Source organism: Denticeps clupeoides, chromosome 7 (genome assembly GCF_900700375.1).
Source record: "Denticeps clupeoides chromosome 7, fDenClu1.1, whole genome shotgun sequence".
NCBI lineage: Eukaryota > Metazoa > Chordata > Actinopteri > Clupeiformes > Denticipitidae > Denticeps > Denticeps clupeoides.
In genome coordinates this window covers 15,387,949-15,405,513 of record NC_041713.1, presented here as the reverse complement: position 1 = coordinate 15,405,513, position 17,565 = coordinate 15,387,949, and the positions used below count along the sequence as shown (strand labels likewise).

The 17,565-nt window shown below is 41.8% G+C and overlaps 1 protein-coding gene and 1 long non-coding RNA gene across 6 annotated transcripts in view; one reads left to right on the top strand and one right to left on the bottom strand.

The window, feature by feature from the left end:
- LOC114794510 (uncharacterized) overlaps positions 1–10,805 on the bottom strand; it is a 42,165-nt gene extending 31,360 nt beyond the window's left edge. The window contains exon 1 of one of the 2 annotated variants that reach the window (XR_003750356.1): positions 10,729–10,805. This is a non-coding gene — a long non-coding RNA (uncharacterized LOC114794510). Of the gene's footprint in view, positions 1–1,897; positions 1,987–10,728 lie in introns of those variants that run through there. The other variant, XR_003750355.1, reaches the window with a different exon arrangement.
- Positions 1–17,234, top strand: part of elfn1a (extracellular leucine-rich repeat and fibronectin type III domain containing 1a) — a 69,267-nt gene extending 52,033 nt beyond the window's left edge. For all 4 annotated transcript variants that reach the window (XM_028987108.1, XM_028987110.1, XM_028987107.1 and 1 more), the window contains one exon: positions 12,566–17,234. In XM_028987108.1, coding sequence (XP_028842941.1) covers positions 12,974–15,346 — 2,373 coding nt within the window. In that variant the 5' untranslated portion in view covers positions 12,566–12,973 and the 3' untranslated portion in view covers positions 15,347–17,234. The remainder of the gene's footprint in view (positions 1–12,565) is intronic.
- Positions 17,235–17,565: the final 331 nt, after the last annotated feature.

Below are 17,565 nucleotides of genomic sequence, written 5' to 3'. Positions count from 1 at the left end.
TGAAAAATAAAAAGATTCTAGTCATCATGTATCTAGTCAACATATATCTGCATAACATAGAACTCCCCCACACAACAAATCCCAGAGAATCTGTGCCAATGTGTATGAGAAACAGCTTTTGTCCTGAATAAATCAGCAAGTCTCTTGGGTACCTACCAGCGTGGTACAGCATGATATTGCAGTTTTAAGGTCAGCCCATTGAGGCTCATTTGTGCTTTGAATTGTTATGATAAAACAAGAACTTTCAGACAGGACAGTAGAGGTTTGGGCTTAAATATCTCTTCATCATTCACCCACATTCATTCAAGTTGATTTATCCACCTATCTTTCTTTGAATTTTTTTCATCATCACAATACTGCACAAGATACACATTTCTTTAATTAATCAGAGTTTCTCGTTGTCACTGTGATGCATCATGCTGCAGGTTGCCTGTTGGTCTACCTGTTGGCACAGGGCCTTGTTTAGCCACCCAGACACGTCAAGGCCGCACTCTGCTCAGCTCAATCACAGCCCTGCTTTTGGCAGAATATTCTGGAAATACTAGTCTGCCTAGTCCCAAGTCTCCTGAGTGTCAGCTAGTCTCTTCCTGGCCGGCAGCTGTTCTGCTCAAAAGGCCAAAGGAGAGAGTCCTGGACTGGTGGTCTGGAAAATTGCATTAAAACCTGCGGCTCTTATTCTTGGTTCTCTCTCACTCTTGCATGTATAGAATTAAATTACACCAAACTCTCAATCTGCCACTCTTAATATGACAAACGGAAGTACAGCCCAATTTGTCCCTTTCTTTCATTCTGATTTGAAATGAACTGCTTTCCTCTCATAGATGTTTCAGCAGCTGTGATATTTATTGAGAATAATGAAGATGTATGTATTGGTGAGTATGTCAGAAGAGCTACCTGGTTTCTAATGAGGCATGAGCACAGTTACTTTATACCCTACTCCTTTTCTGTCCTGTCAGTTTTGATACATTAAATGCAGGTAGCAGTAAATCCCAAGTACATCCCGAGATGTTATGGTTTTTATTAATGTTCATATTATAGTAACGCAGAGTAGGAAAAATGATTGCATTTCAGCAACTTGCAGTTACGCATTTGCAAGCATAACACCAGTAACAAAACCCTGAACCTGGAGCATATTGGTCATCATTTTAGCAAAAACATTCAACACGTGCGGAACCATTTAGCGTACGCTGAGTCAATGACTTCTAATTGGAACCCTTAAACTAAGAGTTTAAAATACACTGAATATGTTTTTGCACATCTTTAAGGAAGTGATGGCTGATTTTTTAATGGTCATCAAGAGCAAATAACCTGAATACTAATAGGAATTAGTTAGGGAAGTTAAGGTGGAACCTTTGAAAGCCTTTTTTTCCACAGCCCTCCTTAAGCCACACCCCTTTTCATTATATCACTAAGTGAGTCGAAGAGCTCAAGTTCGGTTTTCAGGTAAAGGTCATGTTCTTACTAAGCAGAGCTGGCAAGTCTCCAGGACATAATCTGCCCAACTGTGAATGAATGAATGGACATTAAACAATACAGATAACCTGTAAGTAAAATAAATAAAATAAATCAACCCTCCCAGAAATAGGATGAATTGTCATTTTAAGTCTCACTTTAAAGTCTCACTTTAGTCCCACAGTCTCACTCACTATCCATAACCCCTTTGTCCTGTTACGGCTAGGGGAAACTACTTTTTTTTTTTACTTGACCTTTGCTGATTAAATAATCTTAGATGAAGTCTAGAGCCACCTTCTTTATGGCTCCTGTTATGCTGTAATACCTCAGTACTGTCATACAACACTGTCTCATTTGCAGGTGAACTGTCAGATATATAATAAGCGCGTAAGACTGGGAATTCAGCCAGCATGCACATGTGTGAACTCCGGACACATGTACTGACCTGCATTTGCTGAGCTTCATTTCTGCTGTCATGGACTCAGGCACACGTGAACAGAAGAATAAGAATAGAGAGCTCTCTTGATTCTGTGGGTGCTCCTGGTGTGAATTTTGCATGGACGATGGGTTGAATTAATTGACGGATTTTGCCTCCGCAAGAAGCCAAGGAAAAGCTACCCAGAAAACATTAAATAAAAAAAAATGTTGTGAAGTGAAGTGCAAATCAATTATTGTAATCCAGCACCAGGATTAGATGCTGCGGTGTGCAGGATTTATTTAAAGGGGTAGGAAGCTGACAGAAAATGGTGTCATCATATCCACACCTCAGTCCACATACCAGAGTCCATTCTCATGAAGATGATTAACAAGTCGCTCCGCTTTTTTTCTAATTAGTTCGCTTCCTGGACGTCCTGGAGACTGATTACATAATTTACAGACAGATGTTTACCAACAGATGCTAACAAATACAGCAGATTTGCTGTACAAATAAATAAATTAATATTTCTGTTCTGCAGAAAATCACCACCACCAAAAAAAAAAAAGAAAAATCCGTATGTGTCTATTTTAGACAAAATAAAAGCTTTAATTAGCTCAATAATTAACTGTTTGACATTTATAATTTCAAGCATTAATAATTTACCATGATATATGCATGACAGCTCGACAACCCGTGTTATTAGTTATTTTTATACCGTGGGATTGTGAATAATTAAAGAGTAAGAGATGTAAGGTCTAATGAGACCGTTTAATGGTGTAGCGGAACGCTGCAGCTTTCACCTTCTCACTCCAAAAGATCATTTAGGGGGGAAAAAAATGACATGCTAAAATGATGAAAATTATTAAACGTGAACATCTTTTGTGCGCCACGGCAGAGCAGCGAATTCTCATCCAGCAATATCTGTCCTTGACCGCCACTCCGGTGCCTAAAATTAGCCACTTTGCGCTTTAATTTATGCCAGGGAATATCATTAACTCTTCAAAAAATAACAAAACAGAAGTGAGAGGAGGCGAGCAGTGCTCGGTAATTCGCTGCCTGTTCCCCAGCGAGTTGGCGTACAAAAAAAAAAAAAGACTGAAGCGATTCAAGCAACTTTCGCAAGGTCACATTGAGACATGCCAAGGGACAGAGACACATCTGTTTAAGACCCTCTTCTTATGAAGAGGCGATGAGAACTGTTGCAAGGGTAACAAAGGCTTTGTCCCAGAAACCTAAGCATCCAACGTGCAATGGAGCAGCCCTGCGTTTGATTTATAAGGGAAGTAAGGTTAGATGAAGCTAATTAGCACACCACGCTTCACGCCTGTCCCGGCCCCGGCGTGATGCCCCATCAGTGACGGGCTCCTGTCGAGCCACGCGAACGGCATCGGCGATGTCACAAAGCAGACGCCGCTCGTCGAGGAGGGTTCGGGACGCAGTGAAACAACTGTCATTTCATTTCAGCCCAGACTTAATTAACGCGTTACGCTAATGCCATCTGATACAAATGAAGCACGCTTCCAGCCGCCTCGTAATTCGGCAGCACCACAAGGTGATTCAGGAGTCCAATAAGCAAGAATGTGTTCCTCTCCCCCGAGAGATGCAGTTTCATTACAACTCGATTGTTTCTCCACCTCTGGCCCCCATCTTTTATCGTTCCCGGGAACACACATATGGATTCTCAATGACATCAAATAAACAGCAGACCGGTGTTGTAGAAATGAGGTCTCATGAGGGGGGTGGGCGAGCTGCAACCTTCAGCATCCAGCTGGGGAGGTAGTGATGGGGAGAAGGTGCGCAGATAGAGATCAGAGAAGAAGGAAAAACTGAGTCCGGTAGCACTAAGGTGGAGGTAAAGTGCAGTAAAAAGAGAGTAGTGTAGAGCGCAGGAAGGCACGGAATGACATTTTAGCTCACACTGTGGAGCGAGAGAGCCACAGCAGTCAGCGTAACCGTTTCATCCACGAGCCTGAGAGGAACGATTCTTCCGTCAGAACATTGAAGCGTTAAGTTCTCTGCACTGACACTCCCCACGGCACGGCGGAAGAGATTTGCTTCCAAACCTCCCCCAGAACATGCTGGCAGAAAAAGAGTCTCCACAGCTGAAAGATGTTCCTTCCAAGCAATCCCACACCAGCACCCATTCATCACCACGGCCCCTTGCAACAATGGTGATGCTTGATGTTTCGTTTCTTGCCTCTCTGGCTGCAAAACGTTGGTCTGATAATCTTCAGAAACAAGTTCTAGGCCAGAATTGTATAGTCTGTAGTTACACATGGTTTAGCCACAAACGTTCAAACTATTTGGTGTTTTTTATTTTTTTAGTACAATGGAGTGCCTGGAGTGAGATTTCCATTTGAGACATCATGGATATTGTCTCAATTCAAGGCCAACTCCTTCAGAGGACACAAATTATGAAGGTCTGGGAAAGTGCCCAATGTAGCAACATGTTACAGAACATCTCTCAACTTCCCACACACAACTGGCATAATGGGCACAAGGCTGAGCTTTGTGCCCATTTTACCAAACTGAGTCAATGCAGTGGGTCTAGTATGTGCACGTCTACGATCTGAGCAACTTCCCTGTACCTTAGTGATAATATTCTCTGTTCAGAGTCTAGAGATCAGCGACACGTGCAACTCTCTTGCCAGATACATGACAGTTGGCCCTGTTGTCTGCTCAGCAAAAAAAATCTACCTACACAACATTTAACAAGCTCAACAGCATTTTCACAGCTACAAATGCTAATAATAACCAAATCGACTTAACATTTCCCCCTTTGTAAATCTATCTGATACCCATACATGACTTGTCACGGCCCGGAGTAACCCCTTCCGGGCCGGATCATGACATGACTTCATATTCTATATGGCACATGAGGCCTTTATTTCTTTTAGTTCAGCCACTATTGGCTATATTGAGTGGTCCTCCACCCCAACATCGACCCTCCACAGATCAGAATTCAACACAGACCGAAATAAAATTACTTCATTTTACCACTGCTGTAGCAGGGAAAGCGCAGCTCAGTGTGCGGAGCTGAGCATCATTAGCTTTTTTGCCGATGAAGAAAAAGACAGCCATCGCTGCTCGGCATGCGGCCGCGCCGGAACGTCCCACGGCTTGGTGAACAGATGCGCCACGCTGTCTCCTGCCTACAAGACCACAGGTTTATGTGTTACAAGCTCGATCAGTTAGCAACGAAGGGGAATGTATCTTTTCATCATTTCCTATTAGCGTTCGCGCCATTAGTACTAAAAGGCCTAGCGGATAAACGTTGCTGTAGGGCAGCAGTAAGCGACGCAATAGACAGCAAAAACGTTTGATTAAAAAGCATCCCATGAGATGCCGAAGTGCATTTAACCTTGCCAGACATGCAAACTCTGTTCACTCTGTACAAAGCATATTTGTACAACCCCCCTATGCACTAAAAGGAGTACTTGAATATAACATGCATGTAGTATTAATAAACCAAACGATTTTCAGATTTTCAGAACTTCATCCAGTTTATACACAAAGGAAACTTTGTGCCCACGCCACGCTTTGGGGGATCAGAGATCGTGCTTTTATCCTTAGCTAGCTTGTTTATTTTAAAGGTCACGGGCTGTGGAATAAGGAAATAAGAGAAGTTTTTTCTTACACCCTCTCTCTGTTTCTTAAATCAATCTGTTGCCTCAATGCACATTTTTCCCCATTGGACCCATATACTCATTTCATGGACATTTGAGCTGGGCTCCTTGTGAGTTTATGCAAAGGGAGACAGTAGCAGTATTATTTTAAAGTCTTGTCATGGTTGTGCTCAACGGGCAGATTTCTCTCTTGACATACACAGTGTCCCAAAGTAATCCCACTGCACCCTTCCATTATATTTCTTTAATCATTATGATTACCTTAAAAAAAATGAGTGCATGTGACTGAAGATGAAAACAACATTCCAGTCTGATATTAGTTCATTACAATTTAACCATCACTGCTAGGAGCATTTGAATAAATGTCACTGGAATTGCAGTGTTTTGTGGGGCTGCCTTTTGACATTTGAAGCACTGTACTGGTTTTTCCACAAGCAATCAAGGAGCTGCATTAATAGCTCCCGCTGGAAATGGACCTCTGAAAAGGCACTGATGCATTGTCCTGTTTTTGCTCATGTGCATAATTAAATCACATGCAATATCCATCCATATGGCTTTTGTTAAATACACTAAGTGCTCAAATATCATTTTGAGGAGAAGGCTGTGAAAAAAAAGGCATCGGGCTCATGTTTACACTTGTGCAGTATATGGACACCATAAAAGGACACATTTTTTGAGTGATGTCTCATGTCATGCTATGGAACCAAAGTGGACGTGTTACTTAGTGGGTCAGAAATGAGGGTTTCTAGCAGTAGGACCTCTGTACTGAATTCATTGGAATGGACATGAAACAGAGCCTTCAGCCTGTGACTGTGACAGAACAGCGGGATTTGCGATGTGAACAGGCCTGGCCATGTCCGCTGAAGCCTGTCAGCCCCAGCCATCTACCCAAAGGTTTACAGCAAGCGGCTCTCAGCATATGGTTGCCTTGCTTTCTCCCCAAGGCGCTCTGGAAACAAAGTTCATTTCAGAAAACCTGCCCAGAGGCAGCCACAAATGGCATATTCTAAAAGAGGGTCATTAATATGGATAGCAAAAAACACTAGGAGGGAGTGATGAGATGGCAGAAAAATGAGGAACAGCACTGCCCAGAAGATTTTGCCCTAGTTCTAAAGAGATGTGTGCATGGCTCCTAATATTCTGTTAGACGAAAGGTCTGGTCGTGTATTGTTGTTTTGCATTGGAAATTCATTTCCAAACCGGGGCGTGCTTCCTAAAACATGAGTGCTGCTAACTGTGATTTTTACGAAACCTTCCCCTGATTGTTCTTCCAGATATGTATTGCAATATGGCATCATTAATATATAAATAGAGTGTTTGTGTGAATTTTATATTTCATCACTACAATTATGTTTTTTCCTGGCTAATATCATTTTGAGCCTAATGATAATGACAAATATTTTTAGCTAAGGCAAATATACGTTTTAAATGAACTATAACGCATGCTTGTATTAATAAATTAAAAAGGGTTATCAGATTTTGTGTAAGATGCCTGTCACTACTGAAAATGTTAGTGTCAAGATGGATTATCTACATTTGCTGTCTTTACCTTTCCCATCTTATATGAATTACTAAAGAGTTTGAGAAATAGGCTTTTGAGCTGGAAGAACTGAATGAAGAAACCCATTTTTTTAAAATCCCTGCACAAATCAATATTTTTTTTGCCAGTCCTTCCCGTTTACCCTTCCCTTTTTAAAAATATTCAAACCATGCCTAAAAGACATCTACTTCACAGCTTTGCAGAACGTAGATGAGGTGAGGAAAGAATCTTTGAACATCAGATGGTGTTTCTCTTTCATTCCATCTGCGGGCTTCCTTAAAAGCCAGCAGCGACCTCAGTCACTTGTCAGTCACTCAGACATCACAGATGGGTGAGTGAAAGGTGGATGGCAAGGTAGGGAGAAAAATAGGTCATAAACTGACCTATTTAATGAATTTTCTTTATCAAAAATCTAATTTACCACTATATTTTACCTTAACGATGCATCCAATTTGCAGAGTGATAATTGAACTTTAGTATGCCCCCCCCCCAACTTAATATCCCATGAATTCATTGGATATAAGTAATTTTGTTTGCTGCCTAGCAACATGTCACCAGAAGCCTAATAAATACAACAATGCAGCAATATTTTGTCACAACCATTTAGTCAGAACAATTTACCTGCATGCATACGGAACAAAATAATCTGAGCACTCGAACATAATGATGGATGATTGCAGACGTTTAATGCCCTGAGCGCAGACTTTCAATCTGTAAAATATTTTGGGAAATGGCATCCTTTTATTAAAGATTCAACTTCATATTCCCATCACTAGAATCAGAAATGCCAACGGAAAAGGTGCCAACTGAATTATTAACGCACTGTTTCATGATAGATTTCTGGATTTTGATAATAGCTAAGCCTCTTAGATTCCGCTGATGAGATTCATTTCACCGCTCGGTGCCAGGGCTTGTCAGCTGGTATCTACCAACAGTGTTTTTTGCCTCTGACTAATCTCATTAAGGAGTGACTTTTATCTCATTACTGTCTGTGTGAACTTGCACCGTAAATTTACCTTTTCATTCAGATCAGTGGTTGTGAAATGGGAGGGAAAAACAGACTTCACAATTGAGGGGCATGAGACAACTTCACCAAAAGGTCAGCTGTCAGGAGGGATGACCTCTAATCAGTTTTGTGCCACAAAGATCCCAATATAAATATAATTGTCCTTGCCATAATCTGCCAAAATGATTCTCATCCGACAGCTTGTGTACGTCTTGGCTGTAGGATTACAGTCTATTAGCCCAAAACATGCTCAGTGGTAGGCCCTTATCTCCTAACATTTGGCTCCAAATTTACTGTAAAGCCATTATCAAACAAGCTTTCTTTAAATGCTGCTCTGAACCCATTAACACTGCAAACTGCAAAGCATTAGAACCAATGCTGTAGACTACTGCACATGTTCACCTTAAGGTCCATTTCTGCTCAGTGTTAAAGACGGTATACAGAGGCAGCCTCCATTTAATCAGTATTTCTGCATGTTATTGGAAAGCTGTTGGATGTAAATTGCAGAACATTTCAAAGAAAACTAATGGGAGATAGTAAATAAGTTCTAAACATCTATTTGATTTCTCTTCTCCCAGGCAAGTAGTAGAAGATTGGAGACCTCCACCATCGTCACCATGTTGGTTGTTGTCAGAAACACCTACCACACTGGTTGGAAACACAGAGGGCACTGTTTTCAAATGAAGGGTGCACACAGCACTATGCCCTGAGCCTTATTCGACAGTGTAAGGTCATGGGCGTCCTCAGGATTTACACAAATAAATTGTTTTAAAAATAAATACAATCTTTAATGATGAGGGGGCATGGGTTTAAATAAATCCAAAATGAAGAAGCATGTGTGAGAGTCCTCCCATTAAAACTTTGTTCATGAAAACATAGGCAAAAGATCGTGTTTCGGTGTGACAGAATTAAGTACACACCAATAAAAAGGTCTTCTTCAAGATAACCACCAAGTGGTTCTATCATGCTTTAGCTGTTTTGGTAGAATGCCTTACACTAGAGAAGAAGCCCCACACTTAGCGTCTAGAAAGAGTAAAAAAAATTATACCCAGAATCCTCTAGTAGATGTATTGCTTAATATCAACCCCATCTGGAACATACTTTTCAGATGTGAATGTATGTGATCATGAAATTTCCCCCATTACCTTTCAGGTCTCCAGCAGAACTATTGAAGTGAAAGTGAAGTGATTGTCATTGTGAAACCCTGCAGCCCAGAACACGTTGACACAACGTGACACAAATGTGTTCTCTGCTTTTAACCATCACCATTAGTGAGCATAGGGCAGCCATGACAGGCGCCCGGGGAGCAGTGTGTGGGGACTTTGGTCAGTGGCACCTTGGCGGTTCGGGATTCAAACCTCATGATTACGGGGCCACTTCCTTAACCGCTAAGCCACCACTGCCCCGCTAGGCCACCACTGCCCACTGACATGTGAAAGTGGATTTTGCTTTAATAAACTTCCATCAGAATTGACCTTGTTGGTGCTGTGCTTGTGTATGTCTCCACACTGAGACATTCTGGTTCTGCTACCGCATGTGAGTGGATTCCGATATGAGCTGAGTTGGGAGCCAGTGGTAAAGTGCAGGAGAAGTACTCCACGATGGCCCGGTGCTCATCTTTACTCAAGCATCTTTAGGCAGTTTAAGTTTTGCGGGGGGGGTAGAAGCCGTCTGAATGCCGATTCCCTTCTGCTCATTGGAGCATGCCAGGCTTTTGGCTCTGTTCAAGGGGAGATAGCGTATGGTAATTCTGAAATGATGGCCTGTCAGGACTAATGTTAATTTCAGAGTTCTTGGGCTGGGTGAAAGTAATCAATCCTGAATCACGGCAGAGCCTCCCAAGACCCCGGCAATCCTGTCGAAGACCCACTGATGATCTCAGCTGTCTGTCTGTGTGCAGAAGGATAAAGTGTGAATCCATCATCATGCCATACAAATCCATCAAGTCTGTGGGCCCGCATTATTTCACCACTTAGCAACTGCTGATAATTTATGCTTCAGCGGCGACGCATCCCTCGATATGTTCAACTCTAACAGGAACAGCACGACGTGTCCAAGGTCTTTGGCAGGATTGCGGTGACTCTTCTCATCCCCCATTCAAATTTAGCTGATGCCCATTTCTCATCTGGTGCAAGTCTCGGAATATTCCTCCCTAGCTGATCTAAAACGGATAACTGGGAGAGTCGGATCTGATCTGAATGCCAGTTAAGTGGCTCGGTGAAAGTGCACAACAAGGAAAATGGGGGGGAGTGTGTGGGGGGTTAACTGCTTCTAAACAATTGCCCTGGGGTCACACATATATAGCGAATATGCAGATGAAACATTTCCTCTCTGTCAGTCAAAGGGGCCCAGGCTAAAATATAACAAAAATGAATTCCCAAGATAAGGACGTGTGTAAATTCCACACGCGTAGCGCTTGCGGGCAATGTCATTAATCTTTCATTTCCGTTTTTGTTTTGTTTTTGACGGTGTTCATTTTCTATAATGTGTATTTCTATATCGAGCCATTTAGCATTTAAACTGATGTCACAGAATGCAAAGCAACACGGAATGCAAAACCCCCTCTTGCTTCATCAGTTTTGCAACCTCAGAACTAAAGCAACCACTTCAATTCACTTCTTTGGCAACTTTCAACAAGCAGGGAATTACATAATGCCAAACAACAAAGTGGAGCTGCTCGTCTCACCCATAGATCATCCTGTGCTGGGGAGGTGAAGTGAAAATCCCAGGGCTGACGCACTGCCTACCTCTCCGAGATTTAAGAACTGCGAGTATTGGCACACTTACGAAACGCCTCGCCGGGGGAGTGTGCGCGTGTGCATAATTCAGCGGCGGACGGCTTGTGCAAGCTGTAAATTAGCATCGCGATGACAGCGGTGTGTACTCACTCCCTGATCCCGGCCACTCCAGCAGACAATAAGTTATGTCTGGACACAGCTTGAAGTGTGGCACTTGAGTGTGACAGGGAGGGCTCTGGTCCCAATCACTTGTTATTAAAACTGGCTGCTGAAGGAAACGGTTGGTGAAATATATTCTGCTCATTAAGTGCACATTAACATGTAAATAATACAATTTATCTCAGCTGAAAACTTAAGATGCTGTATCTGTGAACAAAATGTGTTGTTTACTTCAGGGCATAATCCTTTAAATGCAGACCGTCTTGTCCCTTGATAATTATGCAATCTGTGGTTTATGCGTTTAATTCATTTATTAAACTATGGTTCAAAACTAAAGTAGAAAACACAAACAGAACACTTCCTTGGGTTACACAACACTGTCACATGAGTCTGTCCAACTGGTTTATTGTGTATTGAAGCATTCGCTTGGTTTTGGGTTTTATCAGAGATTCAGGTTAATCAGACAATAACAGTGTATTCAATAGCACCCTGTGATCAAATGACTTGTCTTCGTATCTGCCAATTATCCTCAATCACCACGGTTGCAAAACAAACGACTTGGCCTAGCCGGGGAAGTCTGCTCATGCACTGGACTGAGAAATGTTTTTGCTTGGCCCAGCATTCGTGTCCATACTTAGAAAAATGATTTGCAGCAGCGGAGCCAGCACTGTTCACAGTTGTCTCGGTGTGAATGCCTGCCAGGGATGTCTGTCTTTTGCTGTCTCTCTCTCTTTCTCTCCCTCTTTCTAAATCCATACCTGTATTTCTGGAACAGGAAAACTTTCCATGATTCTTGGAATCACAAACAATGTGTGTTTGTGTGTGCGGATATGAATCACTTTTCTAGGGGGAACCTACATTTCCTGAAAGGTTAGATATGACAAAGGGAAGCACTGTTTTATGATCTTAGCTAACTACAATAGTAGACACACATAGTTAATATGGTATGTAACCCATTCCTACACTTGTCTCGAAACAATCTGTTTTTTTTACTCTTAAGAGGCGCATGATGTAATATTTTCTAACATTTAACCACTAGACCTGTTTGGTAGTGTTTGACAGACTCAGCGTTAATGATGTGAAAAAAGGACCATTTTGCTTTCCTGACCTATCAAAGTAATTGGCAAACTGATAATAGCAGACGACTGCAGAGGCAAGAAAACAAGGACGGTGGAGGACCTCTTAAATTGTGCACCAAATAATTGGATGGTTAAAATAAGTCAATTTTTATCCCACACAAAACACTCATCAGAAATTAGCAAATTGGAATGTTATTTTGCACATGAATGTTATTTTTTCTTACATGAAATGGAATGGCTATAAAATATGTGATATTTTTAGAGCAAATATTTTGTTACTATCAGATATTTTATGACATAATTTATAATTTCTGCTTGTTTGAGCTGCATGCAAAGGTGTAGTTAAATACTTGTCATCAATCATCATATTGATATAAATGTGTGTGTGTGTCACCTTGTATTAGAGGAATTATATGTCTATTTTGTGTTTCATGAAAATAACTATTGCCTAGTGTTCATTATACAGAATAAATACATTTATTGAATTTATTGATTAAGTTTTTTATATAGTAAGTGAGGTTTTCTATGTCTCTCTCTCTTTTTACAGTGAACCTTTGGCCCATAGATGAGACAGAAGAGGCAGGAAAAAAGACAACAAAATGCGAGCGATCCACAATGTCAGCCCCAGGGAAAATAAGCACAAGCCAGTTTGAGTGGGTAATGCATTAACACCCATCTTCCAAAATTTCACCCAAGACAAACCGTGGACGGGAAGTCGCATGAACACACAGGTCGTGCTCCACTTCTTTCGTTAAAAAAGGGCTAGTACTTCCGAACAAAATCCTACTTGTGTGAAGGCCGTCACCGGACGAGAGACCAGAAATCACTTGACAGCTGGCTAATCGGAGGAAAACTGTTGCCCACCTTGTCAGACTACTGTGAGCCCTGAGCCTCTAAGCGCCCAACATTGCCCCATCTGCTGGCTACTGTGCTTGTTACTATAAAAGAGGCACCAATGGCTCACAGTGGAGGCATGGCAGTGAGTGCCTTCTTCTGGTCTGTGGCCATAATTTATTTGACACACACAAGGGGAGTCAGGGGAGACTGCTGGCTCATCGAGGGGGAAAAGGGCTTTGTATGGCTGGCCATTTGCAGCCAAAACCAGCCACCTTATGAAGCCATCCCCCAGCATATAAACAGCACCATTGTGGACCTCCGACTGAATGAGAACAAGATCAAAAGCATTCATTACTCTGCCCTCAGCCGCTTTGCCAATTTGACCTACCTGAACCTGACCAAGAATGAGATCAATTACATAGAGGATGGGGCCTTTTCAGCCCAGTTCAACCTACAAGTCCTCCAGCTGGGTTTCAACAAATTGCGTAACCTGACAGAGGGTATCCTCAGGGGTTTGGGAAAGCTTCAGTACCTCTACCTCCAGGCCAACCTTATTGAGACTGTGACACCCAATGCCTTTTGGGAGTGCCCAAACATAGAAAATATAGACCTCTCTATGAATCGTATCCAGGTACTGGATGGGTCCACGTTCACCAGCTTAACTAAACTGACCACCTGTGAGCTGTACACCAACCCGTTCAATTGCACTTGTGAGCTGTTGGGGTTCATCAAGTGGCTTTCAGTTTTTCCGAACAAAACAAATGAACGCATGGTGTGTGATTCACCACAAAGCGTCTCTGGCTACAGTCTCCTCAGCCAGAATCCAAGCAACCCCACATACCGGAATGCACTGCATATGCTATCCACTGTTTGCTCAGATGATTACGTGACCCCATTCATCACAGTCTCAACTGACACCCCAACCCCTTCTTCTGACTCCACCCACTGTGGACTTGAGGATTGCTTCTCAGGAACAGGACCGTACGAAATTAGCATTACCCCTACATACATAGATCTGGACGTGAAACCCATCATGAAGGCAAAACAAGTGACGCACACGAGTGCAGTCATCAATGTTCAGATTCCTCACCCCTTCAAGAAGATGTACATCCTGGTTCTGTACAATAATAGCTTTTACACTGACATCCAGACGCTGAAACGCCAGAAGGAGGATATTGAACTGAAAAATCTGAAGCCTCACACAGTGTATAATTATTGTGTGGTTTCCTTACGCAATTCCTTGCGGCACAACCACACTTGTCTCCAAATCACAACAGGACCAACGACTGGGAAGGAAAGGTCAATTAACAATGCCACGGCCACCCATTATATCATGACAATCTTGGGCTGCCTCTTTAGCATGGTAATTGTTTTAGGGGTGGTCTATTACTGCCTGCGCAAAAAGCGACAGCAAGATGAAAAGCACAAAAAGGCAGGCAGCCTGAAGAAAAACATAATTGAACTGAAATATGGGCCAGAGCTGGAAGGCGGGACAATATCACGGATGTCGCAGAAGCAGATGATGGCTGGGGAGAGCATGCCACGCATGCCATACTTACCATCTGGCAGTGACATGGAGCAGTACAAGCTCCAAGACATCAGCGAAACGCCCAAAATGGCCAAGGGAAATTACATGGAGGTACGGACCGGAGAGCATCTAGATCGCAGAGAGTGTGAGATGCCAATGCCTGGAAACAGCCAAGGCTCAGTGACGGAGATTTCCACAATAGCGAAGGAGGTGGACAAAGTCAACCAGATAATTAACAACTGCATAGATGCCCTGAAATCAGAGTCCACCTCCTTCCAAGGTGTCAAGTCTGGGGCCGTGTCCACTGTCGAGCCGCAGCTTGTGCTGATTTCAGAGCAGCCGCAGAGCAAATCGGGCTTCCTGTCCCCTGTGTATAAAGACAGCTACCACCATTCCCTCCAGAGACATCACACATCTGAGTCTTCACCCAAACGGCCAAGCACCGCTACTGGAGGTCCAATGCGTAGCCCCAGGCCTTACCGGTCTGAAGCGGGATACAAGTCCGAGTCCAAGTACATAGAGAAGACTTCGCCAAGCGGCGAGACCATCTTAACGGTGACGCCAGCTGCCGCCATTTTAAGGGCAGAGGCAGAGAAGATCCGGCAATACAGCGAGCATCGGCATTCCTACCCAGACTCCCAGCAGATCGAAGAGTTGGAGGACCCGGGGAGCCGCAAGCCCTCAATCCTGGAGCCCCTCACAAGGCCCCGGCCCAGGGACTTGGCTTACTCACAGCTCTCGCCGCAGTACCACAACCTCAGCTACTCGTCCAGTCCCGAGTACTACTGCAAACCGACACACAGCATCTGGGAGCGCTTCAAGCTCCACCGAAAACGTCACAAAGACGAGGAGTACATGGCAGCAGGACACGCGCTGCGCAAAAAAGTGCAGTTTGCCAAGGATGAGGATCTGCATGACATTTTAGACTACTGGAAAGGTGTATCTGCTCAACACAAATCTTAATGTGTTTCCGTCAAGTGTTTTTTGAGACAATATAGAAACCTTAATACATATTACACGTTTACTTTTAATGGACCTATATTAGAACACCACCTGGCTGAATCGAAAAGACCAATATAACATAATTTTGTGAGTTTATGTACCAAATTAACAGAAAAAACACCATGCAACAAGAAAACGAATTGCAAATGGCAAAGAAATATATATATATATGTGTTACAATGGATAACAAGTATTTGGATATCGCATGGCCAAGTCCTGTGACAGTGGATTTGCTGTTGTGTTCTACAAAAAAAGAAAATCAATCAACAAACATGGACAAAAACTGTACTGTCTCTAAATGGCAGTTTTATCTTCCTATATCATACCTTCGTATATTTGATTTACATTAATGTACAGAGACAGTTTTATATTTACCATGTTTGTCATTCAAAGGAGAGAGAGAGAAAAAAAAACTGATACTGAATCAGGTTAAGGCAATGGATTTCAGCTTCTGTGTTCCTATCTGTTCTTCTATGAATGTCTAGCCTCTGATGGATGAACATTGCACTAGTCAATGAAATAGTACAGCTCCCTTTTTACCACTTTCTTTTTTTTCTCTGCTTTGCCAATTTTAATGCCATTTTAACAAACTGCACAATAATTAATGAATAAGCTGGTCAGACTATAACATATGTATTATAAACAATGTACCACATGCAGATCAGTGGGAATGGGGTGTTTAGAATCGCTGCCTTCATCGGGCATGACTGGTAGCTATAGTACCAAAGTGGAAATAGAATAGTGGAGAGCAGCATCTGCCACACTGACCCATACAGAATAATTCCTGGACTTAGTAAATACATCATTCTGAATCATCTATTAGATCATTCTGTTTATGAAATGTTTTCTTTTTTATTAAATAACTGTACACATTCTTGGGAGGGGGGGTTAGGATTTCTCTGATGTTTAACCAAAGTGCTTGGGTGGCAGCTCATCACACTTTCTACAGATGTTTCCACCTTTTTGTGAGCCTACAGCCCTAAGGATGAATGTATAACACACACAACAATACAACGCAGCTCTTTACTTGCTGCATTTTTTGTTATTTACAGCCATATGAGCCACAGTGTTTCTTTATTTTTCATTTCTTTTTTAACACAAGGTACGGTTTTGATATACATGCTTCCTGCCAGTACTCCTTTCATCGGATCTCTGTTAACCATACTCAAACACATTTAGAGGAACAAAGACATTTTTTCACCTAGGGGTCTCATTTAGGATTTTCTACCATTTGGCTGACACTAAATAAAAAAGCTTTTGTAAATGTTGAACATCCTTACTGATGGGGAAATTAAGCTTCTGATCAAAAGTGTCAAAACATGCCACATCACAATACACAAATAGGAATGGTCTACCCCAAGTTTTATACATCATTCAACGAGTGTTACAAGAGGTAACTGGGCTGTCTGATTTCTTATTTCAACCGCCTTAATATTCTGGAATATCTGTATATCTGTATATTTTTTTTTGTTTGTTTAAGTGTGGATGTTTTTGAACTGTCACTGTCATTTTTTAAAAAAAGAAATTGCATTTCAGTAGATTCCAAGAGCTGTTAAATTTATAGACAAATTAGCCAGTAACCTACATGTTTTTTATAATGCATATTGTAGCACTCCAGTATCTCATTAAACATAGAAATGTTCAGAAATCTGTGGACTGCAAACAGCTGTTGCTGAAGTACCTGAAGCAAACAAGAGCACAATAAAGTGTTTTGTTTTTTTTCTTAAAATATGTTACCTGCTTTCAGACAAAGTACTGTGAAATAAAGGAAAGGTGCACCAACATCTTCCTTTTCTGTGATGCCTTTCACAAAGTGAGGCTGGATGAGTTGAGGCTATGCCTTTTAAGAGGTATAATTTTGACACCAGTCTTAATCATATCTACTTTGTATTGGATCAATCTAAAATGTCAAATTAATTGTAATATTATTAACAATAAAGATAATATATTATATTAATAATATAATATATTTATAATGAATCAAACTCTTATTTTGACCACAGCCTTCTCTGTTTGCAATCAACATAACCATATTGGAAAATATCAGTATATATTTTAATTGTATATATTGTTGTGTATATATAATTTTCATAAGAGTGCAATTGATTATATTCCTCATTGCAATGATATTTTTTTCTTCCAAATGAGACATTAAATGCACAGGATCTTGAGAATGACTA